The 18,688-nt window shown below is 34.4% G+C and overlaps 1 protein-coding gene across 1 annotated transcript; it reads right to left on the reverse strand.

Moving 5' to 3' along the window:
* Positions 1-1,372: 1,372 nt before the first annotated feature.
* On the reverse strand, positions 1,373-3,459 carry LOC129248834 (gustatory receptor for bitter taste 22e-like). Its single transcript, XM_054888447.1, has 2 exons — positions 2,557-3,459; positions 1,373-1,525 (listed from the first exon to the last, which is right to left on the reverse strand). Exons 1-2 carry the CDS (start codon positions 3,457-3,459, stop codon positions 1,373-1,375), a joined length of 1,056 nt encoding a protein of 351 aa, XP_054744422.1.
* Between the last annotated feature and the right edge of the window lie 15,229 nt (positions 3,460-18,688).

Here is an 18,688-nt window from a genome sequence, read left to right on the forward strand (position 1 = left end):
TTTAATCCTTTAATCCAGAAATATTTTGGAAATAGGTTGTCGTGTACCTAAATTATTTAATTTAACTGACTCGAATATGTAAGTTACGATAATCACTGAAAATAACTACTATGTTTCCAAGGCGACTCTTGATGGAATGAATTTTTATTTTTTGAATGAATTTAATGAATTTTTTAATATAGTCTTATAGATAATTTCATGGCAATTTTTCACTACTTGTTCCAATAAATCTGAATAGTAAATCTAAATGAGCGCAGTCAACAAAAATACGGTGCAAACGATAGTCATTCGGTATCTATTCTTAAGCGAGCTGTATTTTATAGGCACGCAAGCCGAGATCCTTTTTTTTTTTGTAATTTTCCACGAAGTCGAAGTACAAAAGCCAACAAGTTGTGATTGACTACCGGCATCTTCGAACACTTCACTCTATGACATACGCGAGGAGATTAATTTTAATTTTTTTTTCTTCTTTTTTCTTATTTCCCCAATTCGCAAGCGGGTTTCTGGTGTTCAACGATTCATGATGACTTGCTAAATTTTGCTGAAGAGAAATGTCAACACAGTTTGCCATTCTCAGCTGACAAACCATAGTTATTTATTTAAAAAGTTTGGCCTGACTGGTTGAAATAGTTGAAAGTCATTGATTTCTTCATTTTCTTTAATTTTTGTTTTTATAAAATACATATCCTAACATACACTTCGGTATAAAAAGCGGATAAAAGCACATCAGTCAAACCAAACAAAATATATTTGAGCAGAAATTTAAACGTGACGATTCAAGATGATTGCACTTAACTGTGCCATTTAATTTTTAAATAAAGATATTGTTTTGACTGATACTTCTCGGAATTAACAGAACTGTGCCGCGCTGATGTATGCGATCCTTAAAATTTATGACTGATCCTTAAAACTTATTCACTTGTTTCTATTCTTTCCTACTCAGATATTAGTTCCACACTCAACGTTCATTTTGCAAAAATGTTTCCATTTCCTCGCATTAGTTTCATCTTTCATTCCCATTTTCTTAACTTTTTTTTATATACGAACACACTTTCATATGTCATGTGTACAATTTTATACACATAAACACTTTTCCGATACTTTCCGCAAACTTTGAGGCACTAGACGCATACCCTTAGAATTTCTTACCTCACTAATTGTCGTCAGGGTTTCCATTTGTTTGTTTTATTTCCTTTATTACATATTTTCAGAAATCAAAGTATGTCATTAATTCTGCGAATAATAATAGATTTCAATCATATTTTATTTTTAAAATTCCAGATTCGATTTCGCACGAAAATTTCGCACCAAATTGATTTATTTGTTAAAACACAGCGAATGTTTAGCTCTTAACAAAATTGTTCATTTGGGCTTATAAATTTTCGTAATCAAATTGCACTAATACCACCAAATACAAAATCGTTGCAGTCATGAAACTGGCGCCCGTACGAAAATTCCACTCAAACAAGCCACAGAAACGGAAGCGCGTACTTTCGCCGGCCATAAATATGTTAAGCATTTCGAGCTGAAAATAAGTAATAGACTAAAAACTATTAACACATTTATGCATATGAGGAGAATTTAATATTTCTAAGATATTCAAAGGAACTCAATTTATGCGCAAAAACTAGTAAATTATAATAGAAAACAAGAGAAGTTAAAAATAAATATAAAATATATAAAAATAAATAAATATAAAAATAATAAATATATATTGAATAGTCGCAAATTTGTTTTGGATTATCGAGTGATATGAATCAATTGTTAATCTGTTAATTGTTAATCGACTTTATGACTTTTCATTATATTCCAAAAATCGCTAGGAGTTTGGCGGTGGCAAACTTGACAAATTAAAATTTTCTACTTTTTGGTTATATCAATACTTGTGCGTTTGTCTGGGATCTGTAACATTTTCCCTAGTTCAGCTTTCTTACAAACATGTTTGAGATCTCTCTCAATTCCGGCACCATTTTTACTACAAAATTTCCTTCTGAGTTAAAGTTTCAAAACTATGTTAGGCTAAATATAAAAAAACACTATTCGTCAAAAATCGGTTCAAAATTATACTTTGCCCATTTTCAATTATAACATATATTATATAAAACTACATAGTCTCAAACTTTACGCAAGTACAAATAAAAAAAAAAAATGTTACAAAATTTTATTTTCATTAAAATTTAAATTTTGTTATCGGAAGTTTTAGAAAATTTTGTATTTTATAAAATTACAAAGTTTCAAACTTAATACAATTAAGAAAAATTTAACAAATTTTTGTGCCAGAAGTTCTAAAAAAATTTATGCAGTTTCATAGCTCATTGAACTTTGTTTTAATTAAATGCAAGTTCTTATTTTTATATCTTCTTTTTAAATTTTTTTTAAATTTTTGTTTGTTTTTGCTTTAATTTTTTTTACTTTTTATATGGTTTTTGTTGTGGACCCATATATTTTGAACGTCCACAATCCCGCGCGCTTTAAATTAATGTTTACCAGCTTTCAGTTTTTACGATTATTGTTGTTAAAACATTAAATTTAACTGGCTCTAAAATTTCCACTCACATCTTGCACAATTTCCGCTGGCACTCCTTTCGACTGGCATAATTCCTTCAATATGAAACTCGTCTCTTTGGACGATGTCATGGCCTGTTCACAAATAACCATGAAGCAGCACAAATCCAGTACATTGATGAGACAAATTTGCGGGAATAGTGTTGGCGAGAACAATTTTCTAGGCAAGACTTTGCCACTCAAATAAACGAGGAAGTAAAAAATCGACATTACATTGCCAAACAGTATAACGACGAGAAATAGCAGCACCTGCCACTCGTATAGCTGATAAACGCTTTTGGCCAAATGGCATATGCGCACATATTGGCGGCACATATCGGCAATTGCGGTTGCTCTGTCACTTCTACACTCATTCCCTTCCTGGGCATTTTCAATCACTGAATACTTCACTTCAAATTCGATATCACTGGGATCTGCAATTGGTATTAGTAAACGTGCATTGTGCACGACTTGTGCGCCTTCGGCTGTGAGCCATACCTGCACTACTTCTTTGAAATGCCAATTGAGTTGCTGTAGTTGCTGGCAGACGTTCAGGAGTGCAAAATAGAAATTGAAGACAGTCAAATGGGTCACATTCTTTGCCATACAAATTAAAACGATGTACAACACATAATTTAACGTTGGATTTGGATTGATGCCAAGCTTACCGCTGATGTGCGATGCGGATTGGAGTAGTGTCATTACACTTTTGGCTATGAGGCAATTATGAAAGTACGATTCGATATGTTGATTGGATTTCATGGGGTACTCCTGTTGCCAGCGTTGCTGTTGTTGTTGTATGTCCAACAGTGCATTGTGGAGCCTCAAAAATGCATGTCTTCCAAACCAATTTCTGGTGATTATCACGAACGAAGCGCTGATGCTGAACAGTCGATGAGTAAAGGCGAGTAGCATATTCAGTGGCTTATCAGCGATAAAATGCACTTCGGTTACACTAACTCTTACGAAATATGCATAAATAATAAGCAACACTAAAAAAACATTTATAAATGGCCAATAGTAGGTGAGCCATTTGGTTGTTGCCAAATGTCCTGTACTTGAGTTGTAGTTATACGGAAAAAGTCCATGTGCGGTTGAGAGCAGGAAGTGTGTGGATATGCAGGTGTTCGCAATCCTTCTCCGAGTTTGTTGCAGTACTTTTTTAAATGTATTCAGCCACATGTCCACTTGTTTACTGCCCAAGATTCTACCAGACGCGACCAACTCGTGCAGTTGACTTGAAAACACTTAGTTAATGAAATTAAGTTGATGGTAATGTCGCTCATTGTTTAATATTGATATAGCGCGAGAATTGTTTTGATAGCACACATACACCCTTACATAATTGGCGCATACATCTTTTATTGGAGGTTTGACCAAGCTACACCTCCTATTTGTGATGTGCGTCTTGATGTTGCTTCACAAATGGAGGGACCTACCGTTTTAAGCCACCTCCGAATGGCAGATGGTTTTTTGGGAGGGGCTTTGTCATGACATAAATACACTCGGAGGTTTGCCATTGCCTGCTATGGTCGACTGATATAAGAAACAACTTTTCTATCATTTGATGTTTCATGCCTGGAGAATCCAACCTGGACACTTCCGTATGATAATCGCGCACCAACCCATTCGGCTACAGCGTAGATAAGTTTGCATAATTCGCATTTTTGCATAAATGATTGTGTAATGCGGCGGTGCTTAAGGGGGGGGGGGGGGGGGGGTAACGTTTTTAAATTTTTTTTTTGCATTTTTTTTATTTGATTTTTTAAATGAAGAACCTTTCAAGGATATTCTGTGAAAATTTTAGATGAATCGGAGCAAAACTTACAAAGATACAGCCATGTAAGTGTTGCTACCTACCTGGCTCAACCGCGTTTAGCGTTAGCGTTAAAGCGTTTTTCCCACAACTTACGTTTTCAAAGTCGGTGCCCCTAATAACTCTGAAACTACTGCACCGATCCTTTTGAAATTTTGAACACTTTTTCTGTAGATGTTTTACAAGGTAACGCCGAAGAGTTTTTTCGAATTTGTTGATATTTTTGTTTTTACTAATTTTTGTTAAACTAATTCACCGATTTTTTACGCGAAAATCGTGTTTTTGACTTTAACGTGTTCCCAAAAATCGAAAAATTTTTAATTTCAAAAAACTCTCTCGGCGTTACTCGGAGAAAACGATTATCTACCGAAATAACTTTGGTTTTTTGATTTCAGATGATTTAACACCGAGTTATGAGGGGCACCGCAAAACTACTTTTTTTGAGATGCGTCCGAATAATTTCAGCCATTGCCGTATTTTTAAATATTTTTGGATGAAAATTTCACAAAATATACTTCAAATGCTATAGTTTTATGTAGTAAAAGATTTGACGAATAAATTTTAACTGTGTCATCAAAAAAAATCATAAAAGCGTGCCTTTTTTCCATGAATTAACGTTAACGAAAATATTATGAAAAATCGTTTTATTGGCCTGATTTCCATTACATTTAGAATAAAACTTGTATAACTAATAATAAAAGTTGTTCAATGAAATTTACTCGCTGGGTGGCGCTAGAGTATGGAGATTACGAAAAAGAGTATTTATGATCCGATTTGCCTCATACTTTGGCTACATATCATTTTGACGTGATAATGTCTTATAATTCGATGTAGCCGGCTGCACGCACCAAAATATGCGTCGTCATCTTGCTCATTCGTCATTATCTTGCTCATGCGTCATTATCTTGCTCATGCGTTGTTACCTTGCTTGAACTGCAAGCGAGAGCGCGGAACGAACGACAAAGAGGCACACGGCCCCCGCGTTCGGCAACGTTCGACATCTGGCTCTCTCCTACTTGAGTGAGCATATAATATATATGTATGTGTATGTATGTATATGCGCATTTTTATATAAATTCACATACTTGTATTTGCATATGCCTTCTTGCTGTGTGCACGGTAATGAACCATTTCTCTATTGAGAATAGGACGATGATAGGAAAAGTAGGAAATGAAAGGGAGTGTTTCGAGTTTAATGTGTCTTGAAAAAGTCAAATCGATGATGGTGCCTCTTAGTGTTGTTGACTTATTAACGTCTGATGCACAATCGAAATTGAACATATCTTTCATGAATCTGATAAATGTTTCGTAATTATTCACGTTTCTGTAAATGTAACTTGACCTATTCCATTGCAATTCCATTTACCTCCTCCTCTATATCCATACAAAATATCTAATATATCAAACAAATAAAATTAAAATTTTGTTTTGAAAATGCAATCATTCCATCAGTATTTTCTTATGACGCTGTCACGTTAAACTATCGCCAGTAAACCGACTTTACAGAGAACATCTTTTTTATATATACTTGGTACCTACACCCTTTATTTGGTGTTTGGCTGAGCTCCTCCTCCAATTTGTGGTGTGCGTCGTGATATTTTCCCACAAATGGATAAATAAAACCTGCTGAGAATAAAATGTTCTTTAAAAAAGTAGATCCGCTAAGTAGCACTGTGTTACATTTCCGATATTTTCGGAAAAGAATTATTTTTGGGACGAGTAGGATTATATTTGACATATATCTTAGCTGCTAAAGAAGAAATATGTCTGAAGAAATTCTTGAAAAATATTTTTTGTCATCCGATATGCATCATATTATATTCAGAATATACAACGCGTTTCATAACTATAATACAGTAAACTATTGAACAATTTTGACAAACATTACTTTTTTCTTTTTTTTTAACTAATGGTAGTAAAGGGTTAAGGTTTGGGCCTTTAGCACTGCGACCATATTGGTCTACTGTGAACCCTATGCTGTCTATTGACTGTTAAGTATGCTTATGAATTGTACCAGCTCCTTCTGAGGGAGGGAGTGAATCTATAAGCATGAACTTGTTTAAAAACTTTTTCCTTCTATGCGTCAACCCCGGATATTCGATAATGAGATGTTCTATAGACTCCTCATCTTCGCAGCAGAATCTGCAGGTGCTGGTGTTAGTTATGCCTAATTTGTGTAAGTATTTGTTGGAGGTGAAGTGACCAGTGAGGGCGCTTGTGAGAGTGCGAATGCTCTTTTTGTTTAACGTGAGGGCCATGTTAGCTCTTTTTGCGTTGAAACTTAAGAACTTTTTAGAGTGTCTAAGACCCTCTACGTTGTTCCAATGCTGATGTATTAGAGTTTTGGCCCAGTGTTTTACTTTTTGTTTTAGGATGTCTTTGTTAAGTCCAAACATGGGACTAGGTCCGATGAAATTTACATCTGCCTCTTTTTTGGCTTGAAAGTCTGCCTTTTCGTTGCCGTCATATCCCTCATGTCCTGGTACCCAAATTAATGAGACATTGTTTTTGGATGCTAGGTTATTGAGTGCCTTGTGACATTCTAAGAGAGTTTTGGAGTTTTATGTATAGCTATCTAAAGCTTTTAGAACTGATTGGCTGTCCGAGAGTATTCTAATCTTTACTCTCTTGTGGTTTCTACGTTGCATGATGTTTACTGCTTCCATTATTGCGTATAATTCCGCTTGAGTGTGAATGGTTTGTTTATTCTAGGCCACTCCTACTCCTACTCTATAAGGTGTTTTTGATCCATCAGTGTACCATTTTTGTGAATCATCATTCATCCATTTTGGGTTTGTTTTTCACTCGATCCTCTCAGGAAAGGTAACTGTGTATCCTTTTGTGAAACAGGGGGTTGGGTCAATGTGGTCTGAAACTTGAGCCATGTTTATGGTGTTTTTGGTTTTATTTAGGATACTTAGGTGACCGGTGAGGTTGCCTAATTTGAAATTTTCTTTCATGTGTAGCATGAGTGCTTGCGTAGCTGCTTTCTCTTGGATTGCTATATGAAGTGGTGGGAGACTAAGGAGTGCCTCCATGCCAGCTGTTGGGGTAGTTCTCATAGCCCCTGTGATGCATAGGCAAGCAAGCCTTTGTACTTTTGCCAGTTCGGTTATCACTGTTTTTTGAATAGATTTGGTTCACCATACTAGTGCCCCATACAGTATGATTGGTCTAACCATTTGGGTGTATATCCAGAGGACCATACTAGGGCTGAGGCTCCAGGATCTCCCTAGTAATTGTTTGGTTATCCATAAAGATTTCGTTGCTTTTTTTGTTATATTATTCATATGTGACTCCAAAGTGAGTTTTTTTTATCTAAAGTGAAACCTAGATACTTAATCTCTTCCTTTAGTTCCATCACTGTTTCATTTATTTTCAATATAGGAAACTCCAACATTCTTTTTCTTGTAAAGGGGATAATTGTTAGGGTTGATCGACCGCCCCTCTTTTTTACACCATTCCCCTGTTGCGTTCAAGGCATTTTGCATTAAGTCTGTTAGTGCCCTTTCATGATTGCCTTTTGTTATAAAAGATATGTCATCTGCATTTTTTAAGTAAAAAAATTTTCTTTTTTTTTGTAAAATAATAATTCATTTTACAATAAACAGTTTTGTGCAAATTAAGAAAAAAAATCAGCTACATCTTCATAAAAAAATCAATGTAATCATTTTTAATTTAAATAAATTTGAATAAATTAAAAATGAATTATTTTAATTACAATTAAAAATAAAACTTAAAGAATGTTCGGTGAAAGAAAAGTAAAAATATTGATCTATGTCAGAGCATAGATTGCAATAAATAAATGGATTAAAAAAAAAAACAAAAAAAAAAATGTTTTTTGAGCGACTTCAAACTTGTACTTTATTGAACCAAAATTCAATGTAAATACTAATTATATACTTAAGATGTTTTGAAAATTGCAGACCAAAAAATTTTTTCACCGAGATTTTAAGTTTTTCCAGGAAAATCAACTATATTTTCTTCAACAGGTTATTAGAGTAAAATAAGCGGCAAATAAATTCGCAAAACTTGTCAACAAGTCCTTGTGTTATTGTTATGAAACGCATTGTATATGAATTACCTTAAAATAAAATTTTATAAAACAAAAATTTTTAAATTTATAAAAATTTTTTTTTAAGTTATAAAGTTATTTGTTTGGGCCCACTGGATCTCACAGAACTTGAGACATTTGTGAGAATCTTATTAATGGTCTTATTTAACGCAGCTTAGAGATTATGCAACGTATGGCAGCATTGAAATTAAATAAAATAAATTCATCTTCAAAACTCTTTGTCGCTTCAGGGGTCATAACAAAGTAGCCTAAAAAAGGTTTTCCTCCAAAAATTTGCGAAGTAGTTTCGCATCAAGCAGGTAAAGTTAGTTTTCTATTATTATTTCCTATGGTTCCAGGGAGATTACAAATATAATCACCACATAATTCTTATTAAATAAATTTGCACAAATTTTATTTGGGAAAATATTTTATATAGTGAATTTTTCGGAAAATTTTCACCCAAAGCGTTAAATTAGAAATTCAGAACTTTCATTTCAAATGATTGGCAACTCAAGTCGATCATTTTGAAAATAAATTATATTTATAGTTAACTGCTGGTGACTGCTATAACCTAAGGCTCATTACCCCTCGGTGGGGCCTATTTATGACATGGGCGTCTTTCGAAAGGCAATTCCAAACTTCGCATTTGAACTTCTTCCTTAAACTGCATTCTGCTGTAAAAATAACCGTCAGAGGAACGTAACAGCGCACTATACCTAGGACAGTTTGCAGTTCTCCACAGCTGGATGGCGCTCCTTGCCTTGAAAGCATTTAATTATTAGTAATAGAAGGACAGCTCAGGCAATCGTGGGCTTCTATAGACCCAGGATCATTTCTGAAACACTGAATGGAACTACACTAGCAGTTATTATTACTATTAAGTGAGTCAGTTAAAAAGTCCATCGTCCAAAATAATGCAGAAGATAACAGACAAGCCAATATTTTAATTCGGAAAATTGCAGGAGGATGTTTCAAACAAACCCTAAAGTCTAAAGTCACAGGCTGGCTCGCTGGCTACTGTAGAGTAATCACGCAATAGTAAAACTTAGACATATCGTCCCCTTTATGCCACAAACATGAATGCGTGAAAACGTTGGGAAAGTTTATTGCTCTATGAAAATTTGAAGTTTTGGTCTCTGATCAAAAATATTATTTGTGGGTTTCTTGTATGTATTGTTTTCTTGGTTTTGGTAAAATAACATCCAAAGCTTAATCAAATCAATCCATTTCAAATCATTCCAACTTAAAATTGGCAACTTTGCCCATTAATGCTTTTGGCATATAAAATCTAACCAATGGATATTGCGAGGTTCTTCAATGATGCTACAGGTACTTAAGCTTTTTTGAGGTTTGTTTCAATAGATTAGTTCTGGTTGCATAGATCAGATGATTTGGTCCTTGCTCGAACTCTGAAGGAATCCTTATTTCACTTTACTTACCCTTAACGTTGCTTAGTAGGTTTATTAAAAAAATATTTTTTTCTCAGGGCGCTAATAGGAATATGAGTATTACTGGCCCATAATTGAAACCTTCCCTCCTCTTCGGCAGCGCCTATTTAGGAATCCTTATGCTCGTGGATATACATACTTTCATATTTATATGTGCACCTGTGTGTAAAGCAATAAATATGAGTCAAATCGAAAAAAAGAGTCAACGTGTTTCAGAATGGTGAATTTATTGTTTGAAAAAGACTGAACTAGGGACTAGAAACGCAACTACGTATTAGTACTTTTTTCAATAGTTTATTATTCTACTTTCTATTTATAAAAATAATTTATTATTTATTACAGGATACTAAGTCATATGTCATGCCAGCTGCACTGACATCACAACTAATACAATTATGTATGAATGTAAGTTTACATAAACGTATTTTCTAAGGCACCAACATCTGAGTGGATCTCTCAACACTCAACTAAGTAGAAGTAGCCTACGTTGCTCCGGAAGTGTTGCTGTTTCTACAACTTTGGGTTCCTATTGTTGTTACGCGTTACCATTGCTGACCAGAAGAGCGAAACAGAAGCAGCAGAGCGTTTATAGCCAGAGCGACAATGTGCATAATATAGCTGATAAATATGGTGAGAAGGGTATAAAAGAGAAAAAAAAAATACTTAGACCATCAGTTGGAAATGCATTTTACTAAAATAAAAAAGAACAAAGGAGTCAAAATAGAACAAAGAAACCGAAACAAAGACCCCGTGACAAAAATAAGAACAACAAGGACAACAATATGAATAATAGCAGATGCTGCAAAGTGATGAATGTTGAAAGCAATTGAAGCATTTCTGCGCGCTGAGGAGTTTGGAGGTAAGTAGAGCTAACAGAGACAGCCTGAAGGCAGAGAAAAGTAGCTCGGATGAGAGTAGAGACTGTATTTATAATGGCACTGTTCATAGGTAGGTGCGGGAAAAACAAATGCACTGCAGTTGAACATAAAGGCTCAGCTTAAAAATAAAATTTAAAAAATGAATAACTTAAAAAATTATTGAAATGATGTAACATCAAGGAAAGTAAAGTATTATATAAAAATAATAAAATTTAATTGTTAAAAACAAAAAATTATTTAATTAAAATAAACTAAAATAAAAAAATAAAGATAAAGTAAAAAAAAGATAAAAATTAGTTAATAATATAGAATGAAATGGAATAAAAACATATAACAAAAGAATATAAATGAAATTATATTAAGATAAAAAATAGAGTTCAGTAAAGAACAAACAAAATATTACAAAATAAAAATTAATAATGTAAAATAAATTAAATTAAAGCAAAACCGAAAAAAGTTTAGAAATAAAAATGGAGTAATAATTCAATTTAATAAAAAAATAATGTATTGTATTATAAAATAAAGGAAAAAATACGAAATAAATACAATAAAAGTGAAATAAAATAAATTAAACCAAATAAATTAAAATAAAATAGAATAACAAAATAAAAAGGGGTAAACAAATTAAAGCAACCGATTTTTTTGGTGCGGATGAGGGGGTTAAAAATGCTTAATGCATCATCAAAGCTACCGTCACAGCAATGGTATGTCCGGGGACAAAAAAACTCTCTCTCGTTTGGAACCGTCGCCCGGTCTGGAACTCCTTTCGCATTACTTCAGAGTGGCGATCCAACTTCCTGATTACTATGCTTGGTCTACCTATTTGCCTGCGTCCAGGCCAAGCTTTTTTATACGGAGAATTCTCTCCACGAAACCACTGATGATTTCCCACGTTTCCTCGCTACTTAGCAACAACAGATTAAGGAAAATAAATATTACAGAATTAAATGGAATGCAAAAATAAAACAGAAGGATAAAAGCATAAAATAAAAAGTGATGTAAAATAAATAATGAATAAAATTAATTAAATTGAAGATTAAAAAAGTATAAACTAAAAATAAAAGTATAATTAAAATACATTTAAATAAAATAATAATATAAAATAAAAGAAAAAAATGCAAAATAAATAAATAAGTATTGAAATGAAAAAAAGAATTAAATTTTAAATTAATTAATTAAAAAGGGAGAAAATTAAAATAAAAAATAAAGGAAAATAATATAAAATAGAGTGAAGTAAATGAAGTAAAATAAAATCAAGTACAGGGTGAACGATATGAAGTGTTACCTATTCAAAACACCATAACTTTTTGTGTGAAATTAGTTTTTATTGATTTCAAAGACAAAATTGTCCAAAAATGATTACAATTTTAACATATATTCACTTTAGCTCGATATAACCACCTTGCATGCTGCACGAATGTGATCTTGAGGTATTTTGGCCCATTCTCGTATAATCGCTTTTTCCAGCGCGGATTTGCGTCTGGCGAATTCGAAAGCCATTGTGTGGACGAAATGCAGTGTGGAACAGGATTTTTTAACCATTCTTGGCTTGCACGAGCTTTATGAGTCGGTGCCGAGTCCTGTTGGAACGTCCATGGTCTACGACCGAAAAGTGTGCGTGTCCACGACTCGAAAGCAGCTTCTAAAACATTTTCCCGATAATAAGTCGCATTCACTTTGACACCAGGCTCGATAAAAACGATTGGAGAGCGTCCATCAGCGGTCACTGCGGCCCAAACCATTACTTGCGATGGGAAATTGCTTCGAGTGGCCATACGTAGGCTCAGCGTTCGGTCAAGTAAACACGATCGTTTTGAGTGTTTATGAACTACTCAATTGAGAAATTTTTTTCAGCAGGAAACACAATGTGAGGAAACTCGCCACGTTCTTGCAAGGGCAAAAACTCCTTTGCTCTTTCGCATCGAACTTTGTTTTGCTGGGGTGAAAGATCGTGTGCTTTTTGGAACTTGTGTCAAGGCTTACATGAGCTTATTGAGCTCATTTTTCAATATGCGTCGAATGCTGTCTTGCGATATTTTCAGTTCTTTGGCCATTTTTCTTCCATTCGACGTGGATTTCGTTCAAGTCGAGCCTTCACTTTCCGAACCATTTCTGGCGTTGTTGCGGTTTTTTTTGGTGCACCTCCATAGCGTTTTGCAATGCTACCAGTATCATTGTAACGTTTTATAATGCGATACACAAACATTTTATTCACTTTGACGTGACTGAGCTCACGAACAATGGCTGGTTGTGATTTTCCAGCCAAATATAACGCAATCACACTATTACGTTTGAATTCCATCACAGAAAAAAAAAATCAACAAAACTGAGACGCAAATGCTTTTTATGGCTTTTAAACAATATATTGAACTGTCATTAGAATAATTTTGACGTTGATGTCATGAGCGGTTTTACAGATACAAGCAGTGTGAAATTGGTAACACTTCACATTGTTCACCCTGTAGTTAAATACTAACAAAATAAAATTAAAAAATAACAAAATATATATGGAAATAAAGTAAAATAAAAATTAAAACTAAATTAAAATATAATAAATTAAACTAAATTAAGCTAATATAAAAAAAAATATAATAAGGAATTAAAAAATTAAATAAATTGAATAATTTATAATAAATTGAAATAATAAAAAATAGTATTATAATGAATTGAAAAGCCTCGATGTCGAATCGAAACTTTCGCACTCATGGCAAATCAATTAAGGAATTTTTGCAGAAACAGAAAGTGTTCTATATCCTACGCAATACGGTGTAGTACCTACGAGAAATTATGTAAAATATATGATCCGAGAGCCCAATACTAGCGAAAACCTGAACCATGTTTTGGCTGGGTGTCTGTTAACAAACTTTTTATTCCTATTTTTTAATGACACGACGACGTTGCAAAAATTATGCACCTACGACTTTCCCAAATGTCCGATTTTCATCGTGTCTTTTACAGATATGTTTCAAAATGATGACCCAAAAACTCATCAATGTTAGTAAGTGAATGGTTTATACCAAATAATGTTAAAGTTATGGATTTCTCAAGCCAGTCATAAGAGATCCATTGAAAACCTTTGGGGAGATTTAAAGAAGCGAAGCGGAAAGGAAGCATTCAAAAATAAGAAGGATTCCTGGCGAAAAACAAGGAACTATGATATTCCTCTCGCAAAGAAAGCTGCTGAAAGATTATCAATTATATGCCAAATAGAATACAAAAATTCAATAATTTAAACTGCATTTTTAATAAAATCAGTAAGTTATTTTTGTATAGTATCTACTTCGTACTTATTTTAATGACCGCATGAATATTTTCTTTTTGTTACTTTTGCCACTAGTTTAAGTTTTTAAATATCCTCGAATTGTTATTTATATTTGCTTTTATTAATCTATGGAATGAAGGCCACATACAATTGAATATCTGTTAATAATAATTTAAAAAATTTGAATTTTCTGTATTTGTATATACCTATGTATGTAGTTCTGCCATAAATTCTGTTACAAGTCAAGTCCGTTATAGATATGAATTTGTAATACTTTTTTAATGATTTAATTTTATTTAATCATATTAATATTATTTTTAATTTTCATTCGAAATGGTCACTATTTGCCTTGAAACGATTAGGCCATTCAGCTGTTGCAGTAGGCACGGTTTCCATGAATTTTGACGTCGCTGCTCGAACCACAGATTGTTTAAGACTCTGCAAATTTCTGTGAGGTCTTCGGCAGGCCATATTCTTCAATTTCGCCCACAAATTGTAGTCCAATGGTTTCATCAAGACTTTCAGACATCCACTCTTCTGCGGCTATGAATCCAGGAATATTGTTTTTTAGCCACTGCTGGGTGGTTGCTGGAAAATCCAAAGCTCTCCATTGAAGAGAGTATTGCACAACTACTTCACCACGTCTTCTAAGACATCCTCCTAGTACACTTTTGCTCCGGTCTTATTAACCCCTTTCTCGCAGAAATGAAGAGATGTAACTCATTTACAAGACACTCCCGAACAAACCATTACAGAGTCAGGATGGAGGCACGCTGAGCACTTGGAACAATATTTTCTGCGTCTTTAGAAATCTTAGCACAGATTTTGTCGTTTTGCGTTTTAAAAACTTCTTCAACAGTGAAAATTTTCTCATATGTGAAAATAATATTTTCAACACCGCTGACCGCGTGTCACCGAAGAAGCTGCTTGCATCTGCCGAGCCTAATTTTCTTCAAACGCATTGTCAAGAGATGACCAGTTGAGCGACGGAAGGCTTTCATATGGAGATCATCTCTAATTAGTCTTGGCATAGATCTGGTCAATATATTCGTTTCCCTGGACATGATTTTGTGCTTTCTAACAGGATATATGCGAACTCTTTCTCGAACGGCTTTTATGGCTGCACTGTTAACAAGCGAAATTTGCCACGAAACTGAGTATCATTTATGAGTAGTCAACGCATACGCCCAAAAGCAAAAATAACAGAATTTTTTTCTGCGAATTTATTCTCGCTGTATGCATTGAAAAAATTGTCACAGAATTTATGGCAAGACTGTCGGCAAAAAGTAAGGTGAATTTATTTGTCAAACTTCGCGGTATTAAATTTTCGCTCTAGTTATTTTTTTCATGAGTTGGAAGCACTGTTAATAACATCTGGGCCAACTTTCATGTGAATGTCATTATCAGTAATATATTTACGCTTGTGTTTATCAAACGACCAAGAGTGTATTTTTCGATTTTTACAATGTCTGATTTGATTGAGCAGAGAAGTGCCATCAAATTTTGTTTGCGGAATGAAATTTCGGCTGCGTAAACGTTTAGCATGTTGCAGAAGGCACTTGGTGATTCGACCATGTCGCAGAGAAATGTTTATAAGTGGTACAAAGACTTCAAAGAGGGTCGAGAGCGTGTTGATGACTTGGAGCGCTCCGGACGACCATCGACGTCAACAGATGACCAACACGTCAATAAAGTGAAGGAGTTAGTGCTCAAAATGATATGATCGGAATATCAGAAGGATCTGTGAAAACCATTTTGAAAGACCATTTGGGCCTACGAAAAGTCAAATCTCGTTTGGTACCGAAAACTCTCAATGTTTTCAGACTATCAGGACAATGCTTTCAGACTATCAGGACAAGCTCAAATGCATCATTACGGGAGATGAGATTTGGATTTATGCTTACGACCCTGAAACAACCGACCAATCAAGCAAATATCGTGCTAAAGGCGAGGCCAGACCGAAAAGAGCACGTCTAAGTCGTTCAAAAATAAAGGTCATGATGACAGTTTTTTTCGATTTTCGTGGTGTGGTGCACTATGAATTCCTTCCACCTGGCCAAACTGTTAATAAGGAATATTATTTGAGCGTTATGCGTCGCTTACGTGAAGCAATTCGTCTAAAAAGACCAGAATTATGGGCCAACAACTCTTGGTTTTTGCATCACGATAATGCACCGTCTCACACTGCACTCGTTCTTCGTGACCATTTCGCCAAAAATTTCACGCATATCGTTCCGCGACCACCGTATTCGCCTGATTTGGCTCCGTGTGATTTCTGGCTATTCCCAAAACTCAAGAGACCACTCCGGAGAACGCGTTTCGAGTCGATTGGGGAGATAAAAGCTGAATCGAAGAAGGTGCTGATGGCTATACCGGAAATGGACTATTTGGCATGTTTCGGGGATTGGAAAAATCGTTGGCATAAGTGTATTTCATCGAGAGGGGATTATTTTGAAGGCGATGAAATTGATTTACAAGAATAAATAAAGATTTTTCATTTTGCAACCAAAAATATATAATTGGCGTTTATTTAAAAGCGGAAAAATAGCTCGTCTTCGCTCCTATGAAACTAAATCCACGTAATGGATACCTCGGTTTACGTTGCCTCTGCGAAATTATAGAATCCTTTTAAAAATCAAATTGGTATTAGAAGGGAAAGCTGAGTATTTAGCATTAACATATAAAATCTATAGTTTCACGTGGATATGAAATTTTTTCTGAATATCAAAAAAGCTAAACTCCTGGCGTTAGATTCATTTTCCTCGTGATTCGACATGACTGGTGTAATTACATTCTTTGGCAGATGATGCTTTTAATGTTAATTAAAATATACCTAGTATTATGAATAAATACATGAATACTTGAACATAAATAAAACAATTTGATTTCTACTAGGCATCTTCACTTACATTTGTATGAAAATAAATAAATAAAAATAGTTGCACTTTATTAGAATGCCATTCACTTGCGAAAATTTAGTCAGTGTTAGAGTACGCAACAGCGAGCACACACTCTGAAGCCATGTGCTATATATGTAAGTGCTATATTCCCGTATGGTATAGTGGCAGAGGCGGCAACCGCGAACATGAGACTGTGCCCATGCACTACACGAATATACGAATACTCCAACATTGTGCTTAGCTGTAATCAACTGAGCCACCGGACAGCTGCTTGCACTATTTTGGCTGCTGTGGCTTGGCTTTGCTCGGTTGGCTTGTTTTCGAGGTACTCAAAAACGCTGCTAAGCAACGCGCCCGCTAGTGACAGGACTAGCCGTAACCACACCAACAATGCGCTTCTACTTACACATACTTGTACATTGTACGGTTGGGAGATAAACATAAAACAATGTGCTTTAGCTGCTTTCGGGATTATATTTTGGCGAAACGCAATAGCGTTAGCAACTCAGATGCCTTTCCCAATAGCAGCTGCAGGGCACAATGACAGCGTGAACACGTTTTACACCACAAAGCTTGCACACAAGTGCAACAAAATATTGCACACGTCCACATTTACTACCACAAACAATGCATGCTCGGAGAAGAGTGTGTTCTTTTTTGTTGTTATTTGTGCAAATAGTAGAGTACACATAGCAATTTACTAGCTGGCAATGCAAGATTTCCACACAAAGCATATTCTCTTGCTAGTTATTTTACGACTTTACTTTATTCGGCTTGAGCAGTAAATATTGATGTGCTGTTGCCATTGAGTACAGCAATGTTGTACAACATTTGTTGGGTGCTGGTGCGAGTGCACTACAAAATGTAATGTACATAAATGTTGTCCATACATATATAATATACATACCCGTGTGTGTGTGTGCATATGTGTAATACACTGCAGATAAAAGCTAAATTACTCAGAAAACATTCTAGCTCATGAACTGGTGCATAATACATATGTAGTTCATAGGGGACTAGACTTGGACTAGTTGCAAAATTATCAATTAGAGCTGTAAACAAAACATATATTCTCTTTCTCTTAAAAATACGAATACTTCAAACATTAGGGATGCACTCACTGAAATCATGCCAATATTTCATTACCACGTTTTCTATGACAAGGAGTGCCATTCCAGTGGTAGCAGTTGTCATTTTAGATCATTTCGAGTTGAATCTGTGGCAAAATATTAAAATGACAAGATGTTGACGTATCCTTATGACGTCACAAAAAAGCATAATAAAAATCAGGTATTAGATGAACATAAATTTTGATGAACAAAAATTATCTGCCCTTTTAGCGCTTAAGCTTGTGATTGCTTCAAAAAAAAGAAAAGCACAATCAATAGAAAGAAGAATAACTCATGTAATAAGTAAAAAAGACAAACTTTAATTAACTAACGCAATTTGAATTCCAATTTAATGAGATGCGTAATTTGTAAAAGTGAAATTTTAATAAATACACCAACAAATTTGAAAATAAAAAAAATGTAAAATGTTGCATGAAATATTTCGCAAATATTCATTTGTTAGGGGTTAGCGGTAATCCGAGGCCCGAAAAAATGATGATTTCCAATAATCTTTGTTTGCTAGTCAATGACTTGATTTTACAAGAATGAAAATATAGCATTAATACATCATGTTTCGACTCGACTTTAGCAAAATTTCCAAAAAAAAAATTAAAAATTGTAAAAGTTATCGCTGTTTGTGTGTAGTCCGTTTCTCCAGAAGTCCCTTGCGGTGA

This window comes from Anastrepha obliqua, chromosome 5, assembly GCF_027943255.1.
Source record: "Anastrepha obliqua isolate idAnaObli1 chromosome 5, idAnaObli1_1.0, whole genome shotgun sequence".
Lineage (NCBI taxonomy): Eukaryota > Metazoa > Arthropoda > Insecta > Diptera > Tephritidae > Anastrepha > Anastrepha obliqua.